The 19,523-nt window shown below is 42.9% G+C and overlaps 2 protein-coding genes across 9 annotated transcripts; one reads left to right on the top strand and one right to left on the bottom strand.

Annotated features, from left to right (window-relative positions):
* Positions 1 to 6,011: 6,011 nt before the first annotated feature.
* Positions 6,012 to 8,710, bottom strand: LOC120707603. The gene is made up of 9 exons (XM_039992533.1): positions 8,406 to 8,710; positions 8,013 to 8,089; positions 7,678 to 7,906; positions 7,349 to 7,503; positions 7,191 to 7,236; positions 7,012 to 7,103; positions 6,829 to 6,925; positions 6,683 to 6,739; positions 6,012 to 6,582 (listed from the first exon to the last, which is right to left on the bottom strand). Exons 1-9 carry the CDS (start codon positions 8,544 to 8,546, stop codon positions 6,463 to 6,465), a joined length of 1,014 nt encoding a protein of 337 aa, XP_039848467.1. The 5' UTR covers positions 8,547 to 8,710; the 3' UTR covers positions 6,012 to 6,462.
* A 2,479-nt stretch (positions 8,711 to 11,189) lies between these two features.
* LOC120707601 lies at positions 11,190 to 13,671 on the top strand. Of its 8 annotated transcripts, none has more exons than XR_005689042.1 (6): positions 11,190 to 11,524; positions 11,601 to 11,826; positions 11,936 to 11,956; positions 12,103 to 12,148; positions 12,247 to 12,465; positions 13,439 to 13,670. XR_005689042.1 is itself a non-coding variant. In XM_039992532.1 (6 exons), exons 2-6 carry the CDS (start codon positions 11,629 to 11,631, stop codon positions 13,454 to 13,456), a joined length of 492 nt encoding a protein of 163 aa, XP_039848466.1. In that variant the 5' UTR covers positions 11,190 to 11,524; positions 11,601 to 11,628; the 3' UTR covers positions 13,457 to 13,669. The 8 variants fall into 8 exon arrangements, 2 of the variants coding, with proteins under 2 accessions (XP_039848466.1, XP_039848465.1); XM_039992532.1 differs by having other exon boundaries at positions 12,257 to 12,465; positions 13,439 to 13,669; XM_039992531.1 differs by having other exon boundaries at positions 12,254 to 12,465; positions 13,439 to 13,669.
* Positions 13,672 to 19,523: the final 5,852 nt, after the last annotated feature.

Below are 19,523 nucleotides of genomic sequence, written 5' to 3'. Positions count from 1 at the left end.
TGAAAGAAACAAGTTGCCTTTTCTTAAGAAATAAACGGTGACGCACTTCCATGTACCATCCATCCAAAAAGTAAAACTAGAGAAACATAAGTCACACTCACACAAAAAAAAGGCACAAACTCTGTTACCGCATAGGAGAATCATATGGATTCTAAATAAATCTTAACAAACAAAATTATAATGCACCCCAAATATTCTGTAAATCAATCACTATAAACAGATTAACATCACTGTTTGCGGTGGATAGAAGAAGACAAATGCAATAATTGCAAGACATCTTGAAAATACAATATCCAATAACAGACTTGCAGTTGCAGGTGATCAACACACGCCATGTTAGCTATGAAGAAAATTTGTTGCTTCAGGTGAGGGTGTATAAAAAGTACTCATGCTAACATGCAGCCATGGTAAATATTCCACAAAAGTAAAATGTAAGAAACATAATGCTAAAAAATAGCCTGCCACTGCTTATGAAAGAGTTGCATACGCAAGCGAACCTAGATTCTGATGAGGCTGAGGTATATTCTGATCTGATAGTAAGTGATATCCATTAACGTATATGCATGCATACATGTTATCGGCTTAGAGACTACCACAGCTTTCCAGTGATCACCCAAATGCTGACTAGAAAAGATCGACAACACAACAGATCCCCAAAACGAAGTCCTTAGCACTACAACATCCAATCAGATAACCAACAGCTGACTGCAAGGCCAGACGCAATTTCAGCTTCTATCGCCCATATGCAAGCATGATTCAGATAACACATTTCACGGTGCAGCACAAAAGTGAATCACAACCGAGCACCAAAACGTTTAAATTACAAAAAAAAAAGTAAGAAGGCGCCCAGTACTAAACGATTGCCGACCTAAAATTCATTTCCTCCTCGCTATACTGACGTGGGGATCATCACCAAACCAAGGGACGTTCATAATCAGACAACCATCGACGACCTAAAAAAACCGTGGCACTAATTCTCACTAATCAGCAATCACCACACCACAGTAATGCCTTGCAAATTCCCTACCGAGCAGGCGAGCACCCCATGTCTCCAGCAGCCCACAGCCGCGGAACTTATAGAAAAAGACAAGAAACGTGGGTAAAAAAAACCAGTGAGAAAGAGAAACGCGTTTCCAGTTTCAGCGTCACCTGGGTCAGTTTCCGCTTCTGGCGACCGGAAGAGCTCCACCCGCAGGCCCGTATCTAAGCACGTGCGGGCCGTGCGACCGCACAGGGCCCCCGAATTTGAAGGGCCCCAAAATATTAGATATATATTAGATATAGTCATGCAAATATTTTAATTTAGTTAATTATTGATCCAATTTGTAGCAAAATATGGCCCAAATTGCTCCTAAAAGATAAATCATTGTAGGCGTATCACTTATCACTTCCTTTTACATGGGTGCTACTCGGGGTCAGGTGTGTGACCTCGAGTGGACCTATCACAGCACCACAACCTCTCCAGAATTCCATATTTTGAACCTAAAATCGGCCTAATAAACCAGGCCCCTCAATGCTTTGTTGCTAAAACAAACTTTTTTTGGAAAAAAAATTTGTTGCTCAAACAATAACAATTGTTCCAGCAATAAAAGAAATTATTCCGGAACAAAAAAATAGTTATTAGACCTTTTGTGATGATTTAACTGCCAGTCACACGTGTGACTTCTAACATTTGTGCTTTCACACAGCACATCGCGCTTATCGCGCTTGCCGGCTGCTATCGCTTGGTATTCGCGATTCTGCACTAGGCCACTAGGGCCCAGTCCATTGTTTCGCACAGGGCCCTCGAATTTGCCGGTACGGCCCTGTCCACCCGGCGGCCTCCTCCGCCGAGCGCCGACACCTCGACGACGTCAGGGTCGTCGAGCACCGATTTCCAGCCATCCCCAGAGCCGGCGGCCGGACAGCCCCTGCGCCCGAAACCAAAACCAAGCCACCAAACAGAACAAGCGTGAGAAAAAATTCAAAATTCGCCCCCAACCGCGCGATGAGGGCGCGAAAACGGCGCGCGGGCAGGTCCGGAGGCGCCTACTTGGACGAGCCCTCCGCCATGGCCGGGGAGCGCGGGCGCCGCCAATGCGATCGCTCGCCGGCGTGGCGGCGGCGGGAGCGCGTGGAGCCGTGCGGGGGGTTTGGGGGGCGCTGGCTGCGGGGGCCACAGAGCGCCGAGGGGGGAGAGACTTTATAGCAGAAAGGGTGGGGAGAGCCGCAAGGAAGGAAAGGAAGCGAGGAACGACAGGGCCGCGTCCACTGACAGGTGGGGCCAGTGCCTGACGCGGCCGTGGCTTCCGGGGCTGTGGGAACAGTGGAGCACACCTCAGGGCCTGTCGCTTGTAGTAGCATGCGTGGTTGGCACAGCGGCAGAGCGTGGTGGACGGCGGGTCGGCGGCCGTTTCCGTGGTTTCCGTTGGGGTTTTCTTTGGTAGGCTTTGCAGTTTCGCCGTGTTTCAAGTATCGTCGTATAGTAGAAAAATCAAGTTTTGCTATAGTTCAAGTATCTTCGTATGGAAGCAACTAGCATTGTCTTGGATGATATGTACATCTCAGTATATATGGTAGTAATTAATGTTGCTAATCTTTTAGGACTATGTAAATATCTATATTAAGTAGCTCACTATCTGTAGTAGTAATTAATATCTGCCAATTTTAGATGACCTTGTGAATCCATATACTCCACTAGTAGTAATTAATATGCTGCCAATAAAATTTGGTAATATTAATTGCTACGTAGTCGCGTACAGAACTTACAAGATCATCTAAAATTGGCATATTAACTACTAGCACAAATAATGAACTACATATAGTATTTGCAAGGTAATATTAAATTGGCACATTGATTACTACCAGGTCTTGCATATAGATTTACAAGATCATTATATGCTGGCAATGTTAATTATTACTAGCTAGTGAGGATATGTATTGCAAATTTGTATCCTCACAATCTCTAGCAACAATTAGTATTGCCAGCTTTATAAGATTTTGTAAAGCTCAGTGCTTGACTATCTCTAGCAACAATTAGTATGGCCAGCTTTATAAGATTTTGTAAATTATGCACTGTTTCCTTTTCTTGACAGTTTTTATTTTTGCTATGAGGTTTAAGAAAACTTATCTTTTTACACTAGCACTCATGTTGCAAATTTAGGTATGAACATATAAATCTAATTCACATGGTTTCTTTGACCCTCTATGAGTGGAACAAGACAAATAAAATTGATCCCCTCCCCCAACACACACACCAAATCAAAATATAAGTTGCTTAGTGTATCAACACGGCATACAATGTAGCATTTTGACTAGCATATTCTGTGATAATATAATACTTTAAAGAAAAATAATCACAACTTTTCATGTTGAATCTAACCAAATCAATATCATCTTTTCAATCTAAAAAATTCGATGAATCTAACAAAAGCAACCTCATCTTTTCAATCTACATAAATTTTCATCTTTTGACGATCAAAGCTATTTGATGAATAGAATTCTAAACAACTTATATTTTGCCAACTAATTTAGGGAGATAAAATCTGTAGAAATTCATACCGTTGGGTTTGATTGAAGATTTTCTCCTTTTTCGTCAAGTTTCTCGTTGCCTCCAAAGCTATGCTTCAAGGTTGGAGGGATTTGAGGAGGTCGTATGCTCAACATTGCTGGTTGCCGTAAGGAGGAGGCAATGAAGTGGACAAGTGGTGGGGGGACTCCAGCTATACGACAGGATGGTAGCAGGGCACCATGTTTGGAGTGATTGACGTAGCAACAGTCAAGGCTTATAGATCTAGAAACAATACTGATGGAATGGGGATGACCGTGATGCGCCATGGGTAGAGGGATTAGTGGCGGCGACAGTCGAGGGTGGTAGATCTGGTGGTGGTAGCAGGCAAGGGTGATGGATTTAACAGTACTAGAGGTAGGGATGCCGAAGCTACATAAAAAAATGCAATCCGATGGCAAGATCAAGGTGGAAACAAAATTGGGTTGTGATGTTGGATCTTACCAGTAGACCACACCATGGTCGCGAAGGCGAAATCGTGAAGTGGAGGGGTATCGAAGGACCACAAGTTGGACGGAGATGCTAGTAGGGTGTCATGTTAGAATGATTTGTGGTGGTGATGGTGATGGACAGTGGGTCTGGAAATGACGGCAGTCGAGAGAGATTGATTTGGAGCCGGTGGTGGCGGCGAGAGTCGAACTTGTGGAAAATGAGCCGCTCGCAGTGAATGATTGTAGATCTAGAAATTGCGGCGATTGGGAGCAGTGGATCTGGCAGGGATGGAGGATAGGGGGCAACGAAGCTAGGAAAGATGAGTTGTTGGCGGTGGTGAAAAGTTGTAGATCTAGAAATTGGCGGTGGTGAAAAATTGTAGATCTAGAAATTGCGGAGGTTGAGAGCAGTGGATCTGGCGACGATGGAGGTAGGGGCACCGAAGCCAGGGAAGATGAATTGATGCCGGCGAAGGGTCGGAGATTCGGCCGCGATGGAGTTAAGGGGGCACAAAATCAGCAACGGTGAAGGGTGGTGGATCTGGCGGCGATGAAGATGGGGGCACCGAAGCCATGGAAGATGAATCGACGCCAGCGAAGGGTGGGGGATCAGGCCACGATGGAGGTAAGGGGGCATCGAATCGGCAGAGGTGAAGGGCGGTGGATTTGGCGTCTATGGAGGCAAGGGGCACCGAAGCTATGGAAGATAAGTCGATGATGGTGAACGCTCTGGTGGGGAATGAACCAAAGGCGGCTGCAAGGGGAAATAGGACGAGGAACACGACAGCAAGGGGGCGATGGAAATCCATATATATATAAGCAGGTAGCTGCATCTAGGCGGTTGCTTTCCTATCCAACGATCACAAATTCAAAGTATTAGAGACCTCCGTATTTGCCAGCACATAGGTGGCATATCCCAATAAATCTTTAACTATATTAGTTGGGACTCAGATGCGGTGTAGCAATTAGCAAAGCAAGTCTCCTATGGAAAATTGAGTTTTCACGGTTCTATTTTGTTGCATTGGTACCACAGAAGTATACCTACAATGGCACTATTTTCATGGTAAGTTGTGGCTAATCTCTACCTATTTATATTTCTAGAGTGGAACATTTCTTCCCGTCCTTAAATTTTTGGTCCATAATGTGTCTATCATTGACAGGTGGACCTGATATTAAAGGTGCAAGAAGCAGAGGTGAGGGTTTGAAATCATGTAAAATTAGCGCTTGGTGAGTAAAATCAAGACTGAAGTCCTCGATCGATACGTACTGGGTTATTACTCTTTTAAATCTAATAAGAAATACCATTAAAAGATACATATAGTGTATAATATACCACACCTTTTTTATAAAATCTCATTTAGTATTATTTTTTTGAGCGAACATATCTATGGTTCGCTCGTAGCAACGCACGAGCATATTTGCCTGTCATGGTAAAACAAAGAGTGTTTTTGTTTGGAGTGATACCACTAGCAAATATAACCTCCCATCCGAAATACTTGACATTTTGTCAGAAATCTAGTTAGACTTATGGAACTTATGCTCTCAATAACTTTTAAATATTTAGTCTTAGACAATATGAAAAACATACCTATAGATTTGTCTTAAAGTGCTACTATTGAAATCCCATAAATTTATTTTTGAATTTATAAACATATTATAGTAAAAAAAATTGAAGGTAAGACTGTACTTTGTCAAAACAAGCTTTTCTATTGGAGGGAGTATTTTTTATAGCATATATATTTTCTCTTGTTGCGATTTGCAAAAAGGCATAAGGCATGCGACATATATATCATGAAACATGTGGTTATATTGGTGATTATAAATTTATGACATAATAAAAAAACAAATCCACAAAATCCATAACTGATTTTGGCCATATTGCCGCAGGAAAACAACTTTCATTCGTTTGTAAATTTATGACATGATTAAAAAATAAGTCCACAAAATCCATGACTGATTTTGGCCATATTGCAGCAGGAAAACAACTTTCATTCGTTTGTAAATTTATGACATAATTAAAAAACAAGTCCACAAAATCTATAACTGATTTTGGCCATATTGCCGCTGGAAAACAACTTTCATTTGTTTTTGCAGACACAATTTCCAGTCTCTAGTTTCGATTGACAAACAAGAAACGCATTCCAGCTATAATTTCCAGGAACATCCTTCTGGCGATCTGTCGTGCACTATTACTCTGGCACATAAGATTGCTTTTGATCTAGCCTAAACCATATGTTCTGTATTTCTATATGTACATTTTCCTGGAAAAAAACAGAGTTCTAAGATAACAAAAGGATGTTCATTGCTGAAGGTCTCTGACTGTTCGCCCATGGAAATTGTCAATTCTTCCCCAAGAAATACTATCGAGTATTTCACTGTCCAACTTAATTGTTTTGTGTCAGCTTTGTAATCTGTTAATTGGTCGATGTGATCTTTTGCATCTCGGTTTCAGAACCTTTGTGGAAGGACATCTCGGTTTCAGAACTACACCTGGTTCTCCCTGTCCAACTGAAACTTTGGGGCTCTAGCAGAAGGTGAAGCCGTTGGGCTAGGGTTCTGAACTAGCACCAGTAGCGGCTGGGCAGAACAACCCGAACCAGTCCTCTGCAACATTGCAAAGTGTCAGATTGACAGGCAGTGATCCTGGCATTGCAAGAATACACAACCGTATAGATAATTTTTTTGCGAGATCATTTGTGCCTACCACTCCGACATGCCATTGATCCGAGACGAGGCCTTTGAAATCGGCTGCGTCCATCTCCTGTTTCGTCAGAAACAAACAACAGTACGAGATGTTTCAGTCTTGTCTGCAGAACTTGTGTGAGAGCTAGAAAACTTGATGAAACTTACCACACTGTAAATAGGAGGCATGGCGATCTCCCATGCTGATTTCATAAGGGGTATGACCGGCAGATGAAGCGATGCTTCAGGGATTCTGAAGTTCCACCTGGAAAAAAAGGTGGGAATGAAACTGAATCTACCTCCCTTTTGAGTTTAGGAGGGTGCTGTCAGCCCATGAGTTCTTATACTCACCCAATGTACATGAAGATGCAGAACTGCACCCACTCGCGCACTAACACGCGAAACCAGTAGTTATCCGGCGTGTCGTCAGCCCTCATGTACACCTGAAATCGCACTGTCAGAAGCACTGCCAATTGCCAAAGCAAACTGATCATAACACAAAGGTCAAAGGTGCTAAGTACACCACGTACCATGATGAATGCCACTGCGGCCACCTGCATCGTGCCCTGAAATCTCCTGAAGGAAAACAAGAGCAGGACCTTCAGCACATAGCAGTTTCAGAAGTGACCATTAGGAAGATGCACTCAAGAGGCAATCAGAAGTGAAACCGCTGGGAAGAACTGCTTACTTGAACATTGTGTACTTTGTGTTCAGAGTGCCGTGCAATGAATGGATGTCCTCCTCCTCTATGAAGCTGAGCTGCTCCTGCAGAACTATCAGGTTCTGGGATGTGCGCCGGAATATGATGTAAAATGACGCGAAATAGTTGATAAGCAGAAAGACCTGTTCCAAGTCACAGGAAAACTTCAGAACACGCTACCCGCCAAAAAAAAAAATCAGAACACACAACAGTCGAGTATCCCTGTACACAAGTTCAGACAAAATGTTGCAAAGCATGTACTATATATCCAACGCCGAAAATTTCACATTTGATTCAGGTTCAACGAGGACACTCACTGTGAAATACGGGACCGCAGCCTTGTAGCCGACGAGGCTCAGGTAGAGCAGGCACCCCAGGACGGCGGTGGTTCGCCTCTCCCGGATGGACAGGCGCTCGCACATGATGCAGTAGCCGTGCGAGATGAGCATGAAGGAGACGAAGGAGGCCGTCTGGAAGAGGATCCCCGTCACGTACGCGCCGAAGGACATCCACAGCGAGCACGTCTGGAGGTGCACGCACGAGTACCTGCGCGGCGTCTGAATTCAGCCTTTGATAAAAAGATTTGCTGCAGGTGTTCAGGGAGAGCGATGGCAGCCAGACAGAACAAAGTGAAGGCCACCCGGAAGCTCACCAGAACAGGAATGAGAGTGCCATCTGGAGCGCCTTGATCAACGGGACCAGAGCCAGGATCCATTGAAGATTATTCACCTGCCCAAACGAGACGGAACTACCGCATGAGAACCACAGTATGACTCTGACAAATTACTCACAAGTTCGTTCCCAACTCCTCTGCATCAGGCTTCTACAGTTGTTCAGAACAAGAGAGAGAATTCAGAATTTTTTTTTTGCTGAAACTGTTAGCCAGCAAAACCACAAACAAAACCAGGGACAGCACGTCAAACACGCCCCCTCGATTCACCACAATGCTCGTGCCGTGAGCAACAAGAGCGCTGCGACCAAATCGCTGAAAGGAAACCTGACGTGAAGAGAGAGGCCGAATGGAGGAAATTCAGGGAGAGGGTACCTGGAAATGGCGGTTCCGCCAGGAGCTGAACGCCCAGGAGAAGCCGGAGGCCGCCCATATGGCGAGAAACCCAAGGTAGAGCGACGGGAGCGGCTGGTAGCCGTTGCTGAGCGCCGGGAGAGGAGACGACGCCTCCTGCATCTTCTCCTCGCACAGGCAAAGTCAGGCACCAAGCCCCTCTCGCCCTGTTGCTCCTTGGTAACTGACGGGCGTGTACGGGTCGACGCAGGAGCACGAGATCATGGAGGCGGTAGCGACGACTCTGCATATAAAGTGGCTGGGCTCCGGTTCTTATTTTATCCCATGTGTGCTTGCGCGCGCGATGGTTGTGTTGGGTTTGGCATCCATGGACAAGAGGAGTTCGTGTCGTGCGCCCCCCTTTTTTCTCACCAGAAGCGTTGTGGGGAGTGTAGGAGTAGTTCGGGTTGGTTGCTTATTGGAGGGAAAAATGCTCGAGGCAACGGCTCTGCCACTCGAATTAGAATTTTTTTTAGGAAAAAAAATATTAGATGGAAGAAATCCATTTCTGTTCGCCGCGTGTTCGTTTTGACTCTTGTCTCGGACAGAGAGTATATTGCACGCGCTCGTGGCCGTAAAGAAAATTACTGTACACCGATTGCCATCGATCACCGGGTGTGCTGTAAACAATACCATGCCGCGCATGGTCACACTTGCAGTTAGTTAAGAGTAACCAACCGATTCAGATTTCAGAGGCCATGCCGCCGCCATGGTTAAACACGGAGTAAGTAGCCCGTGTGACGGACGAGGGAGAAAGATGGTGTCGCGGGTCTGCAGGGTTGAAGATGTTCGTGTAAAACTTACACACAAAAAACAACTGCCTAATATTCAGATTAACCTAACTCATCCAGGAAGCAGAAATTGTAATGATCCTGGACGTATATCGTGCAACTACTTGTAGAAGTAGATTACGCCGAGTCAACGCATATTGAACTTGGACTAATTTCCCTGACACCAGAAGGATCTGAAGCTATCTAGAATTCCAGACACGCGAGTGCGATGATTTAGTCAAGATTAGTGAACCACACCACACGTACTTGCGGCGCCACGGGGGCGGGCAGCAGAGACCATACCGGCCGGGGGGTTTGCAGAAGCGTGGGAGAAGGTGATGGCGTGGGTCGAACTGCGAGATGGGGAGGGGACGGAGGAGCAGTTGGTGCCGTGGTAGCTCACTGGTTCCACATGACATGATGTCCCAAAGAAGGCCGCTTTGACTCGAACAGGTGCCGGGGGAGAGAGCTCGGTTTAGGTGTGGCGAGGCTAGAGCATTAGGTAAACCAACCTTAAACACCCAGGGCGGCGGGTAGGGGATCAATGGGATTTTGATCCATCCCTCGTTACCTCGAGCCCTTGCTACTCATGCAGCCAGTTCATGCGCCACAAGAAAAGAAAACGAAAAATCATTCGACGCCACTGACGGCTCTTCTTCTGATGAAATGGGATTCTTTTCTAGAGCGAACATATACTTTTTTAGATCGAGGATATTCCCATTGAACACAATGCGGATTTCTATTCATGGTGAACACTCATGAAGCCCAGCCTATGGACCCATGCCCAATCTGGAGTTTGCGGCCCATGGAGTAGCTTATTTGCATCGGGCCACCTTAGGCTTGAACCTGAGGCCTAATAACCAACGTTCATTAAAAAATGGAGGTTGCCTGTTTCTCGAGTGCCCACTTGAAACTCAACTTTCACCAAGAGTCATCTTAAACCAACAATTCAGATTAAATTTAAATTGTATCATTATCTTTCTTATGCTAAGATATTCAGAACAAATTCACACTTGCTTATATTTATACAGTATTTTTAAATTATTTTTTAATACTAAATAATTGATTTAGAATAGTGGAAACAAATATTTTAACACGAACAAAAAACTATTTTATGAATGAAAAATTCAACATAACAAATAAACAATAATATACCATGAATAAAACAATAAACATCGTGAACATTTTATTTAAAGGTTACATAATGGAAAATTAATATTGCGAACAAATGGATCAACATGGCCCAACAATTTAATTTACAAGAACAAATAAATTATACACCTCGAATGATTACTTTATGGATACAGAACAAAATATTACTTCCACTTTCCACTTTTTAACGCATACTAAAATATGGTACAGTCTTCCAATAACACTTTGACATTGGCCTTGTTTGGTTGCATTCTACCATCTTAGCACACGATTCCCGAGAAGGGAATCTCGCATGCATAGAGTATTAAATGAAGTTTATTTATAAAACTTTTTTAGAAATGGGTGTAATTTTTCGCGATGAATCTAATGACGATAATTAATTGATGATTGGCTACAGTGATGCTACAGTGGCCATCCTCTAATCACTCGGTCAAAGGTCTCATTAGATTCTTCAGGGTTCTGAAGTTGGTTTTGAAAACTGCCTTAATTTAATACCTCTAATTAGCGGTCAAAGTTGATAAAATTTCTAGCATAGCACAAACCAAATAGGATCATTCATTTATCATATATTATATCACTTATGATTATAAACTTATAATCATAGTAATATATATATAGTAGGTCTATTGGAATAAGGTATCCCATAGCCGAGCTCACCTTTTGCACCCGATCCGCCGCTCTGGTTTCGCACCCACCGGTTCACCCCGGTCCGCGTCCCCCCTCAACCCCACACCCCCCGCCCTACCCCACCACCACCACCGCTACCAGCACCACCGCCGCCTAGCCCAGCACCCGCTCCGATTTCCCAATCCCGTCGCCCGGCCGTCGGCTCGCCAATCCCTCCCCCAGACGCGTCCCAAATCCCGGCGTTCCACCTTCCTCATCCCGGCGCGTCTCGGCCTCCCATCGGCGACCCTTGGGCCATCCCGGCGTAGCTCTGCGCGGCCGGCTCCCATCCCGCCCCGGCGATTCATTCCGCTCGTCGCGCCGTCGCCCGTTCCAAGTTCCGCCGCCGCCGCCCGTTCCGAGCTCCTCCGCCGTAGTCGCGGTCAACCGCCGGCCAGAGTCCTGCGACCTGATCCACCTAACGCGTGGGAACTCATACATCAGTTCACCATCGTTCGTGACTCCGTTCCAAGCTCCGCGAGGTCGCTCCGCTCCCGTCGCCGTCGCCCCCAGGTCAAAACCTGCCCCCGCCGTTGCCGTGGACACAAGATTTGTTTGTTTTTTTTCCTAAAATCTAGCGACAAATTAGGTGCAAGCCGAACTACCGGGCAACATCGATGGTTGAAAAGATTATCCAGCTAGCTGCCCATATCACCTGCAAAAATCACATACCCCGCGCACCAAATTGCTCAGTCCCTCCAATTTCCTTATCCATCCTTCAATCCCCATGGCCACAGATCCATTCCATCGCAATCGATGCACACCGCGTCCACAGATCAAGAAGCGTAGTGCACAGGAGAAGGAGAATCAAATTGGTTTGCTTCTTTTATTTTCCACGTAAACATCTATTTATTTCAGTTTCAGTTTGTCCCAATCAACTAACATTGGAATCGCATTTGTGGCGTTCTACCACGCTGGCGCCAGCTTCCTATCCCTCCCCTTACTGTGAGCAACTAATCCATACTCAATCTCAGTTTTCCATGCTGCGTGCAGATCAAATGTCTATGATTTGGTTCCAATTTTTGGAGGCCTTCTTCCATGATTTGATTCCAACCTATGGAGGTCTCTGAGTTTGATTCTATTTTATGCAGGTCTTCTTGGCTGTGAATCTGGAAGCCCAATTTTTGGACGATGCTGGTTAGTCCCAAATCAACCTTTCTCCTTTAATTATTCTGAATTTCTGCACCACCATGGTGTCGTGGATTCAATCTAGTTGTGGTCTGACTGCCTATAAGGTTGTAGCAGCAGTTGCATATGTGCCGCTCGCCGCCGGCGGATGGGGCCACGTGCAGAGGCAATGGGATGGGAAGCGATGTCACCGTGTGCTTCACTGTCTAGGGAGCCTGTACTTGCTGCTGTGCATGATCCCTTCAATTCGACCATCCCTGTCCCAGCGGCCTAGCCGAATTTGTGCTCCCTGCTCTTTGTCCTCTGTTCTTCTTCACTGGATACAGGTACTTCTATATCCTTTTCTTTTGTGAGCTGCTAGCCTGCTACTGCTTGCGTGTTTCTGATTGCTGCATTCAGTATACATACATATCTGGGTGATCAAAACTCAGTGTATGATCTTACGAATGATACAATATCTCATGGATTGTGATTGTTTCAGTTGGCCGTGCAATTTATGAGCTATTCAGTATTCACTCATAGCTAACTGTTCCTGTTGCTGGAACGTTGTAGCAAAAGATTTAGAACTATGATTTATTACAAATATTCTAACTGCTGCTGCTGAGCCACAGTAACCAACTGTTAATCGGAACTCCACTTTAAGAAATTGACTATAAGAATTGATCTTATCCTTCCAATCATATAGTCAGGAATGTTAAACCTTGCGGTACATTAAATATTGATCGTGGTAGACATGTATGGATGAAAGGAACTCAAATTTAGCAACTATATGCTTTTTGGCTGGTTGAATGTCTTTGTCTGCTCTGAGCAAAGATGCCCATATCCCATGACTTGTGTCTCTGAAACAAATTTCATATATGCAGCTTTCAGTTATATAGAGATTGTAACATTTACCTTGCTGAGGTTGTTATGTTCAGTTAGCAAATTTGTGTCAATTATCTTCAGGTTCTAAACTAGGTTATTTAGTTTATACGCTGCAAAAGAAGGCCACAACAACTATTTTTGACGTGTTTGGGTGTTAACCTCTGTGGCTCTATGCGCTTCTTATGTATTCATTATTGCTAATCATTTTCTGTGATTCCCAATTTGTAGCGCTGATTAGAAAATATGCTGCCAGAGGCAGACCAAAGCCTTTTCCAAATTACATATCCTTCCTGTATATGACTATATGATACATGCATGCAGCTTCTTTCCTGTAGCCATGCAATAATTATTTTGACAAAGGTTATATGCAGTTTTACGCTCTTTCATAATGTTGGAGATTTTTTCTGAACTCTGCACTGCTCATTTTTCTGGCAGAAACTGATGCAGAGGTGAGCTTAATTGCCAAGTAAAGCCAGATTGTGTCTATAACTTCATATCAAGATGAACGCTACTGATTTTCCAGAGCTATAAGGCATGTTAGTGTATTATCACCTTGTCTTTACCTATGCTTCATATCAATGCCATCATTGTTGTTTCTTGAATGTTGGAAATACTCATTGGTGCAGCAGAGATAATTCTTTTTTTTCTTTTGAATCAGCTGCAGGTGCAGGTGCAGGTGCCATGCCCATGGAGATGAGGTTGTGGAATGGTGGGTGTACAATGGGGCGTACACGGATGAGCTCTGTGAAAAAGAGGTCAGTGCCACCTGATCCTCTCCTAATCATGATGCTTCCCCTATTCAATCTCTGTTTGTCATGCTGCTTAACGTTTTTAATGTTTTTGAAATCTGAATTACCCAGCGGTATACATCTGCTTTCGGTTGTTGTCTTCGGAGGGATATGGATGACCGGATGGATCCTGCTGCCGACAGCCATTTTGACCATGCTAGAGGCAACAATCGGATAGCAAACAATGTGTCGTCAATCCAACCTCTGCTAGCGCTAACCTGACCTCAACCTGTGGAACACCCTCTGTATAGTTCTTGAGCTGCAGAATCCCCGTGATACTTCCATGACCATATATGTCACTGTTTGTGACTAGAAACCTATCTCTGATACATCCCATGTAATTGAAGTTTCTTCTAGTCAGACATCAGAGTATTTGTGATCAGTCAGTTTGGCTTCAAAATAAGTGTAAAACCCGTTTTTCAACCCTGAACTATCACGATAGTCCGATTTTGGCCCTTAAACTACGAAACCAAACATCCTACACCTCCAACTAACGAAACCGTTTGAAAAACAATCCTGGCTCAGCCAATGGCGGTTTTGCTACAGTAAAATTTACGAATTTCTAAAATTTCACACCTCTCTCAATTAAATAATAAAGAAAGCATAGTTAATATTGTCTAAAAATCATGATATTTTTTTGGGAGGTAGATTAAAAGACAAGGAATTTATATTGGCTAGATGTGATACATTAAACATAATGGAATTTGAATTATAAAATTTTAAAAATAGGTAGAATTCAAAATTCCTTGAATTTTTAGGTCAGCTAACCTATGATAAAAATGCATTAAAAATATTATAATTCATAATTTTTTATTTAGTTTAGTTAGGTACTTTTTATTAGCACAAGTTCTATAGAAAATTCATAAATTAAAATTTGAGGAATCAAATTTGATTCAAATTTGAGCGTTGTGAAGGAATTCAAAAACTTTCATAAAAACTTGGGCCAATAAAAAATACCTTATTAAACTAAATAAAAATTATGAATTATCATATTTTTAGTTCATTTTTATCAAAGGTTTAGCTGACCCAAAAATTGAAGAAATTTTGAATTCTACCCATTTTTTAAATTTTATAATTCAAATTCCATTATGTTTAATGTATCACATCTAGCCAAAATAAATTTCTTGTCTTTTTATCTACCTCCCAAAAAAATATCATGATTTTTAGACAATATTAACTATGCTTTCTTTATCATTTAATTGAGAGATGTGTGAAATTCGGAAATTTTACTGTAGCAAACCGCCTTTGGCTGAGCCAGGGTTGTTTTTCAAACGGTTTCGTTAGTTGGAGGTGTAGAATGTCCGATTTCGTAGTTTAAGGGCCAAAATCGGAGTATCGTGATAGTTCAGGGTTGAAAAACGGACTTTACCCTCAAAATAATTATGGGTTTTTTCTTGACACTAATCACTATATGCATTTAAGAATTATGTCATAAACAGAACAGAGGTTGGTGTTTTTTAACAAGTGTATGCAGGACGCAATTTACTGATAGGCTGTACTTACAAAAGTTTAGGGTGCATTTCAGTTAGGGTCCCTGTCAACCACTGCCCCTCGTCAGTTGTGAATGGTATTTTTGGCTGAGCATTTTGGTTTCTGAGCCAGATCTTTTGCATGCAAATTTATAAGACCCAACAGATTTAATTGATTTATGCTGCATAGTATTTCCTCTTCATAATTTATTAATGTTGCCAAGTCTGTGTCATCTTATACGGGATACTTGTATTCTTGTAGGTGCACCCATTGTTCCAACAAGTGAGAGCAGCAAAGAACAGCAGGACACACGCATAACAAGCAAGGGCAGAGACACGCTAACCGAATCATCAGCTGGGCTCCATCAATCTTCAGTTGTATAATAGCGGTTGTGTCACTTGACGGGAACAAAAGGTTACGAGGGAGCCTCTGTTTTAGCCTGTCTTTAACTGCATTGAGAAGGAACGCAAATTTATTTAGATTATGAGCTTGAGATGTGATTGCGAACATTATTTTCATGTAAGGTGTTTGGCATAAAAGGTTATCTATTGGCAGATTGTACTACTGTATTATTGAGCTTGTAAAGAATTACCAACCTTTTGTTTGGACCCCATCAAGCTCTCTCGTGGGCTATTCTTACCTTAAGAAATGTCGTGTTTTGTGGCACCTGTGCCCTTTCAAATGTTTCCTTCCTTCCCTAGCTAGCAAGGTTGAGCGAAGAAACCAAAGATGACTTGCAAAATTTGGCTTAAATGAACTTTCAGGTGATTTGTCAGTTCTCTCTTGTCACGGATCATCATAGTGACATGTATAGCTTTACAGCTAATCTGATGAGATTAGATCCAGGCATTGATCCTTCTAAAATCAAAATCCAACGATATCATGGTTCCGCAGCACCAGCATACCCAAATCTAGAACATAGAGCAAGGTGAAATTATTGAGCAAGCACGGGGATCACAAATCCACACAATTGACGCTGCAACGCAACAGGTTGACACTGGACAGCGAAGGATTACATATTCAGATGGCGCAAACACAACTAAAGCAGCAGCTGCTGCCGCAGCAGTTCAGACCTGTAATACATAGAGTAACCAGTCATTACGTACATGATGATGATAACAATACCAGTGGGTTACGAAAGTCTGCATGCAGATCTTGCACTGCGTGGAAGAAATCTTCAAGATGAGATTATACATATATGGTACATCAGATAAATTGCAGTTAACTGCATTACACAGCAGGTAGACACCACCCTGTTATTTGCAAGACCAATCTAAAAACAGAGAATTGCCAAGAATTCAGTAGCTAGTGCAGTAGTGACTAGTGAGTCCAGGTTGATCAGTGCAGTAGGTACTAGCCAGTGCCGTGCTCAATCCCCAGCATTGAATTTAGCAGAATGTAAGACGATACAAACACTTGATATTTATAATGATGATTACAATTGAGCTCAATCCCCAATTATGCACACTGATCGCAGATCGAGCTAGCTGCAAATAAAACGATCAAATTGAAGCAGCCATCATCTCATCACTACACGGCACTTGTAGCTTGCTGATCGATCCATCGACAAAATAGAGATGCTTATTAATTGATATGACAGCAATGGCGGCGATCGGTAGTTCATCCAGCAGGAAGCAGCAGGCCATCACCATGGTGCTGGTGCTACTCTGGCTGGGCGTTGTTGTTGTTCCGCCGGCGGCGGCGTGTGGCGGGCACCCGTGCATGATCGCAGATTCCGGAGTAGGGACGGGCGGAGGAAAAACAAGGTCGCAGTCCAAGAACCGGGCGTGATCACCAAAATCGACGAGGAGCCAGCTACCGCAGGATTCGACCGCGTCGGCACCAGGATCCGCGGAGGAGGCGGCGAGCTGGAAGGAAAAGCAGCTCCTCAAATGCTCGTGATGCGTGGGCGCGGGACGAGAGGAAACCGCTAGGGAAAAAGCGAGAAATTTGCAAAAATGGGACCGCAAACATTAGCCTTTGTAGTTTTGTCATTGGCCCCACATTTCATAGGCACAGATGGTCCCACCGTGTCATTCACTGGGAGTGTCAAATTCACGAGTGGTCAGTGTTTGCAGTCCTAATATTGCAATTTTTTCGGGAAAAAACCAGACCAGGCGTCGGGAAAAAACTGAAAAGATAGAAGCGCGGCCGCGTCGGGTGGTGAGCGCAGGTCGGGTGTCCGGACGGGCTCGGGTATGGAATAGTTATTCCATATCCTGGGTAGGGATTAGCCCTGCCATATATATATATATATATATATATATATATATATATATATATATATATATATATATATATATATATATATATATATATATATATATATATATATATATATATATATATATATATATAGGAATCCAATCACATAAAATTTATATTATAAAAATAAAATAATTAATAGTTAAATTATTGGTCAAAGATAGCAAAGTTTGAATCTTCATATGCGCATGGGTCTTCTCAAAGTGGAAGGTGGAAGTACTATCTATAAAAAATAAATAGATAAATGAACAATAAGAATTCTTATTTTCTCAGTGTATAGAGCGCGTGCGTGCATAAGACGCCACATTTGGTTTTGCAGATTTCTTATTACGTCTTTTGTACGGTGAAAAACGGCGTAGCGCCGGTCCTTTATTTTCGCGCTTTGATAAATGGTATGGTAATCATGTGTTTCAACTTTCAAAGAGGCTTTTGGTGGAAAGAGTGATTCGTCTCTGCATCATCATCAAGCTAGGAGCTGCAGCGTGACGATCTTTTATTTCGCCGAGAAGGCAGCCGGCGTCCTCGTCTTTCCGCTGGATGTTTTCTGTCTAGTGTCCTGTCAGGATGAAGGCCATCGTGTCCGGCGGTACATGTGCAGATGTGCTGTCTTCTTCCATTGCTCCGCGAATCGCCGGCTTTCTTTCAGTTCTACAACACTGCAACTGCAAATAGAAGACACTAATCAGCCTGTGGCTGTGCCACAGTAATTAAGCTCAGAATGGTGCATCCCAGGCTCGTAATCAATTCATGTGCTGGCAAAGCTCTCTCTATATTAGAGTGAGGCTAATGATTTAGCTTGCTGCTAGGCTTTTAATTGTGCTACATCACTTACTGATATAATACTACCTACGTTCCAAATTATTGTAGTTCGTTTGACTTTTTTTTATCATAAGTTTGATTACTCGTCTTATTCAAAAAATTAGTATAAACATTGCCAAATTTAAGTCATTCTTGAAGATCTTGTATTGATAAAGCAACTCACAACAAAATAAGTGATATTTTGCACAAATTTTTGAATAAGACGAGTGGTCAAACTTAGATAAGAAAGCCAGAAGGCCTATAATTTAAAATGGAGAAAGTAGTTTGTTATCGATATAAGTTCCATTATTAATAAATGACCCAGCACCCCTCTTATAAAGTACTCCATCCATCCTCAAATATAAGTTATTCTGGAATTCAAAATTTGTCCTCAAATGTAATAAGTCATTCTAGATTGAGAGTGGACCCAACCATCTTAATTGTGCATCATTTTTAGCTCGTTTCAATAAAAAAAATGTGCAAGCAACCATGTAGGAAAGGTACATATGAGGGAGGTGCATAGGAAAAGACATGCTAGTTTAATTAGCAATTCCCAATACTCCCTCCGTCCTCGAATGCAAGTCATTCTAGAGTTTTTAGGACATATTATGGTTGTGTAAAAAAGACTCTTCTACCCCTAATTATTAAGTATTTGGAATGTGCTAATTAAACTAGTATGTCTTTTTCTATGTACCTCCCCCACATGTATCTCCCCCTACATGGTTGTATGCACATCTTTCTATTAGAAAAGACTCCAAAACGATGCATAATTAAAATGGTTGGGTCCACTCTCAACCTAGAATGACTTTACATTTGAGGACAAATTTTGAATCCCAGAATGACTTATATTTGAGGACGGAGGGAGTACTTAATAATTAGGAGTAGGAGAGTCTTTTCTACACAACCATAATCTATCCTTAAAAACTCTAGAATGACTTACATTCCAAGAGAAGGGAGTACCTTGAAATCTATGTCTTAACTGGCTGTAAGTTTGCAGTCCGCTTCTGCTCTTTCTCCTCTCATTTCTGCTCCACCTCAGCATAAATGTGATGTGGCACCTCACGCAGCCTGCTTAAAGCAAGTATTACGAGATGACGTAGGCGGGCTAAATAGAGCATCACGTCATATTTGTACTGAGTTAGAAGGGAGAGAGAAGAGAAGCGGACTGCAAGTTTACAGCCTGCTTCCAACCGGCTGTA

This window comes from Panicum virgatum, chromosome 5K (assembly GCF_016808335.1).
Source record: "Panicum virgatum strain AP13 chromosome 5K, P.virgatum_v5, whole genome shotgun sequence".
NCBI lineage: Eukaryota > Viridiplantae > Streptophyta > Magnoliopsida > Poales > Poaceae > Panicum > Panicum virgatum.
This window is presented reverse-complemented; position numbering and strand designations above follow the sequence as displayed.

Coding starts and splice junctions, on each gene's coding strand:
- LOC120707603 (XM_039992533.1), bottom strand. CDS start 8,546: ATGCAGGAGGCGTCGTCTCCTCTCCCGGCGCTCAGCAACGGCTACCAG. Junction 6,740..6,828: donor TGCCTCCTATTTACAGTGTG/GTAAGTTTCATC, acceptor CTGACGAAACAG/GAGATGGACGCAGCCGATTT. Junction 6,583..6,682: donor ATCAATGGCATGTCGGAGTG/GTAGGCACAAAT, acceptor GCAATGTTGCAG/AGGACTGGTTCGGGTTGTTC.
- LOC120707601 (XM_039992531.1), top strand. CDS start 11,629: ATGGTTGAAAAGATTATCCAGCTAGCTGCCCATATCACCTGCAAAAAT. Junction 11,957..12,102: donor TTCCTATCCCTCCCCTTACT/GTGAGCAACTAA, acceptor TATTTTATGCAG/GTCTTCTTGGCTGTGAATCT. Junction 12,149..12,253: donor CCAATTTTTGGACGATGCTG/GTTAGTCCCAAA, acceptor ATAAGGTTGTAG/CAGCAGTTGCATATGTGCCG.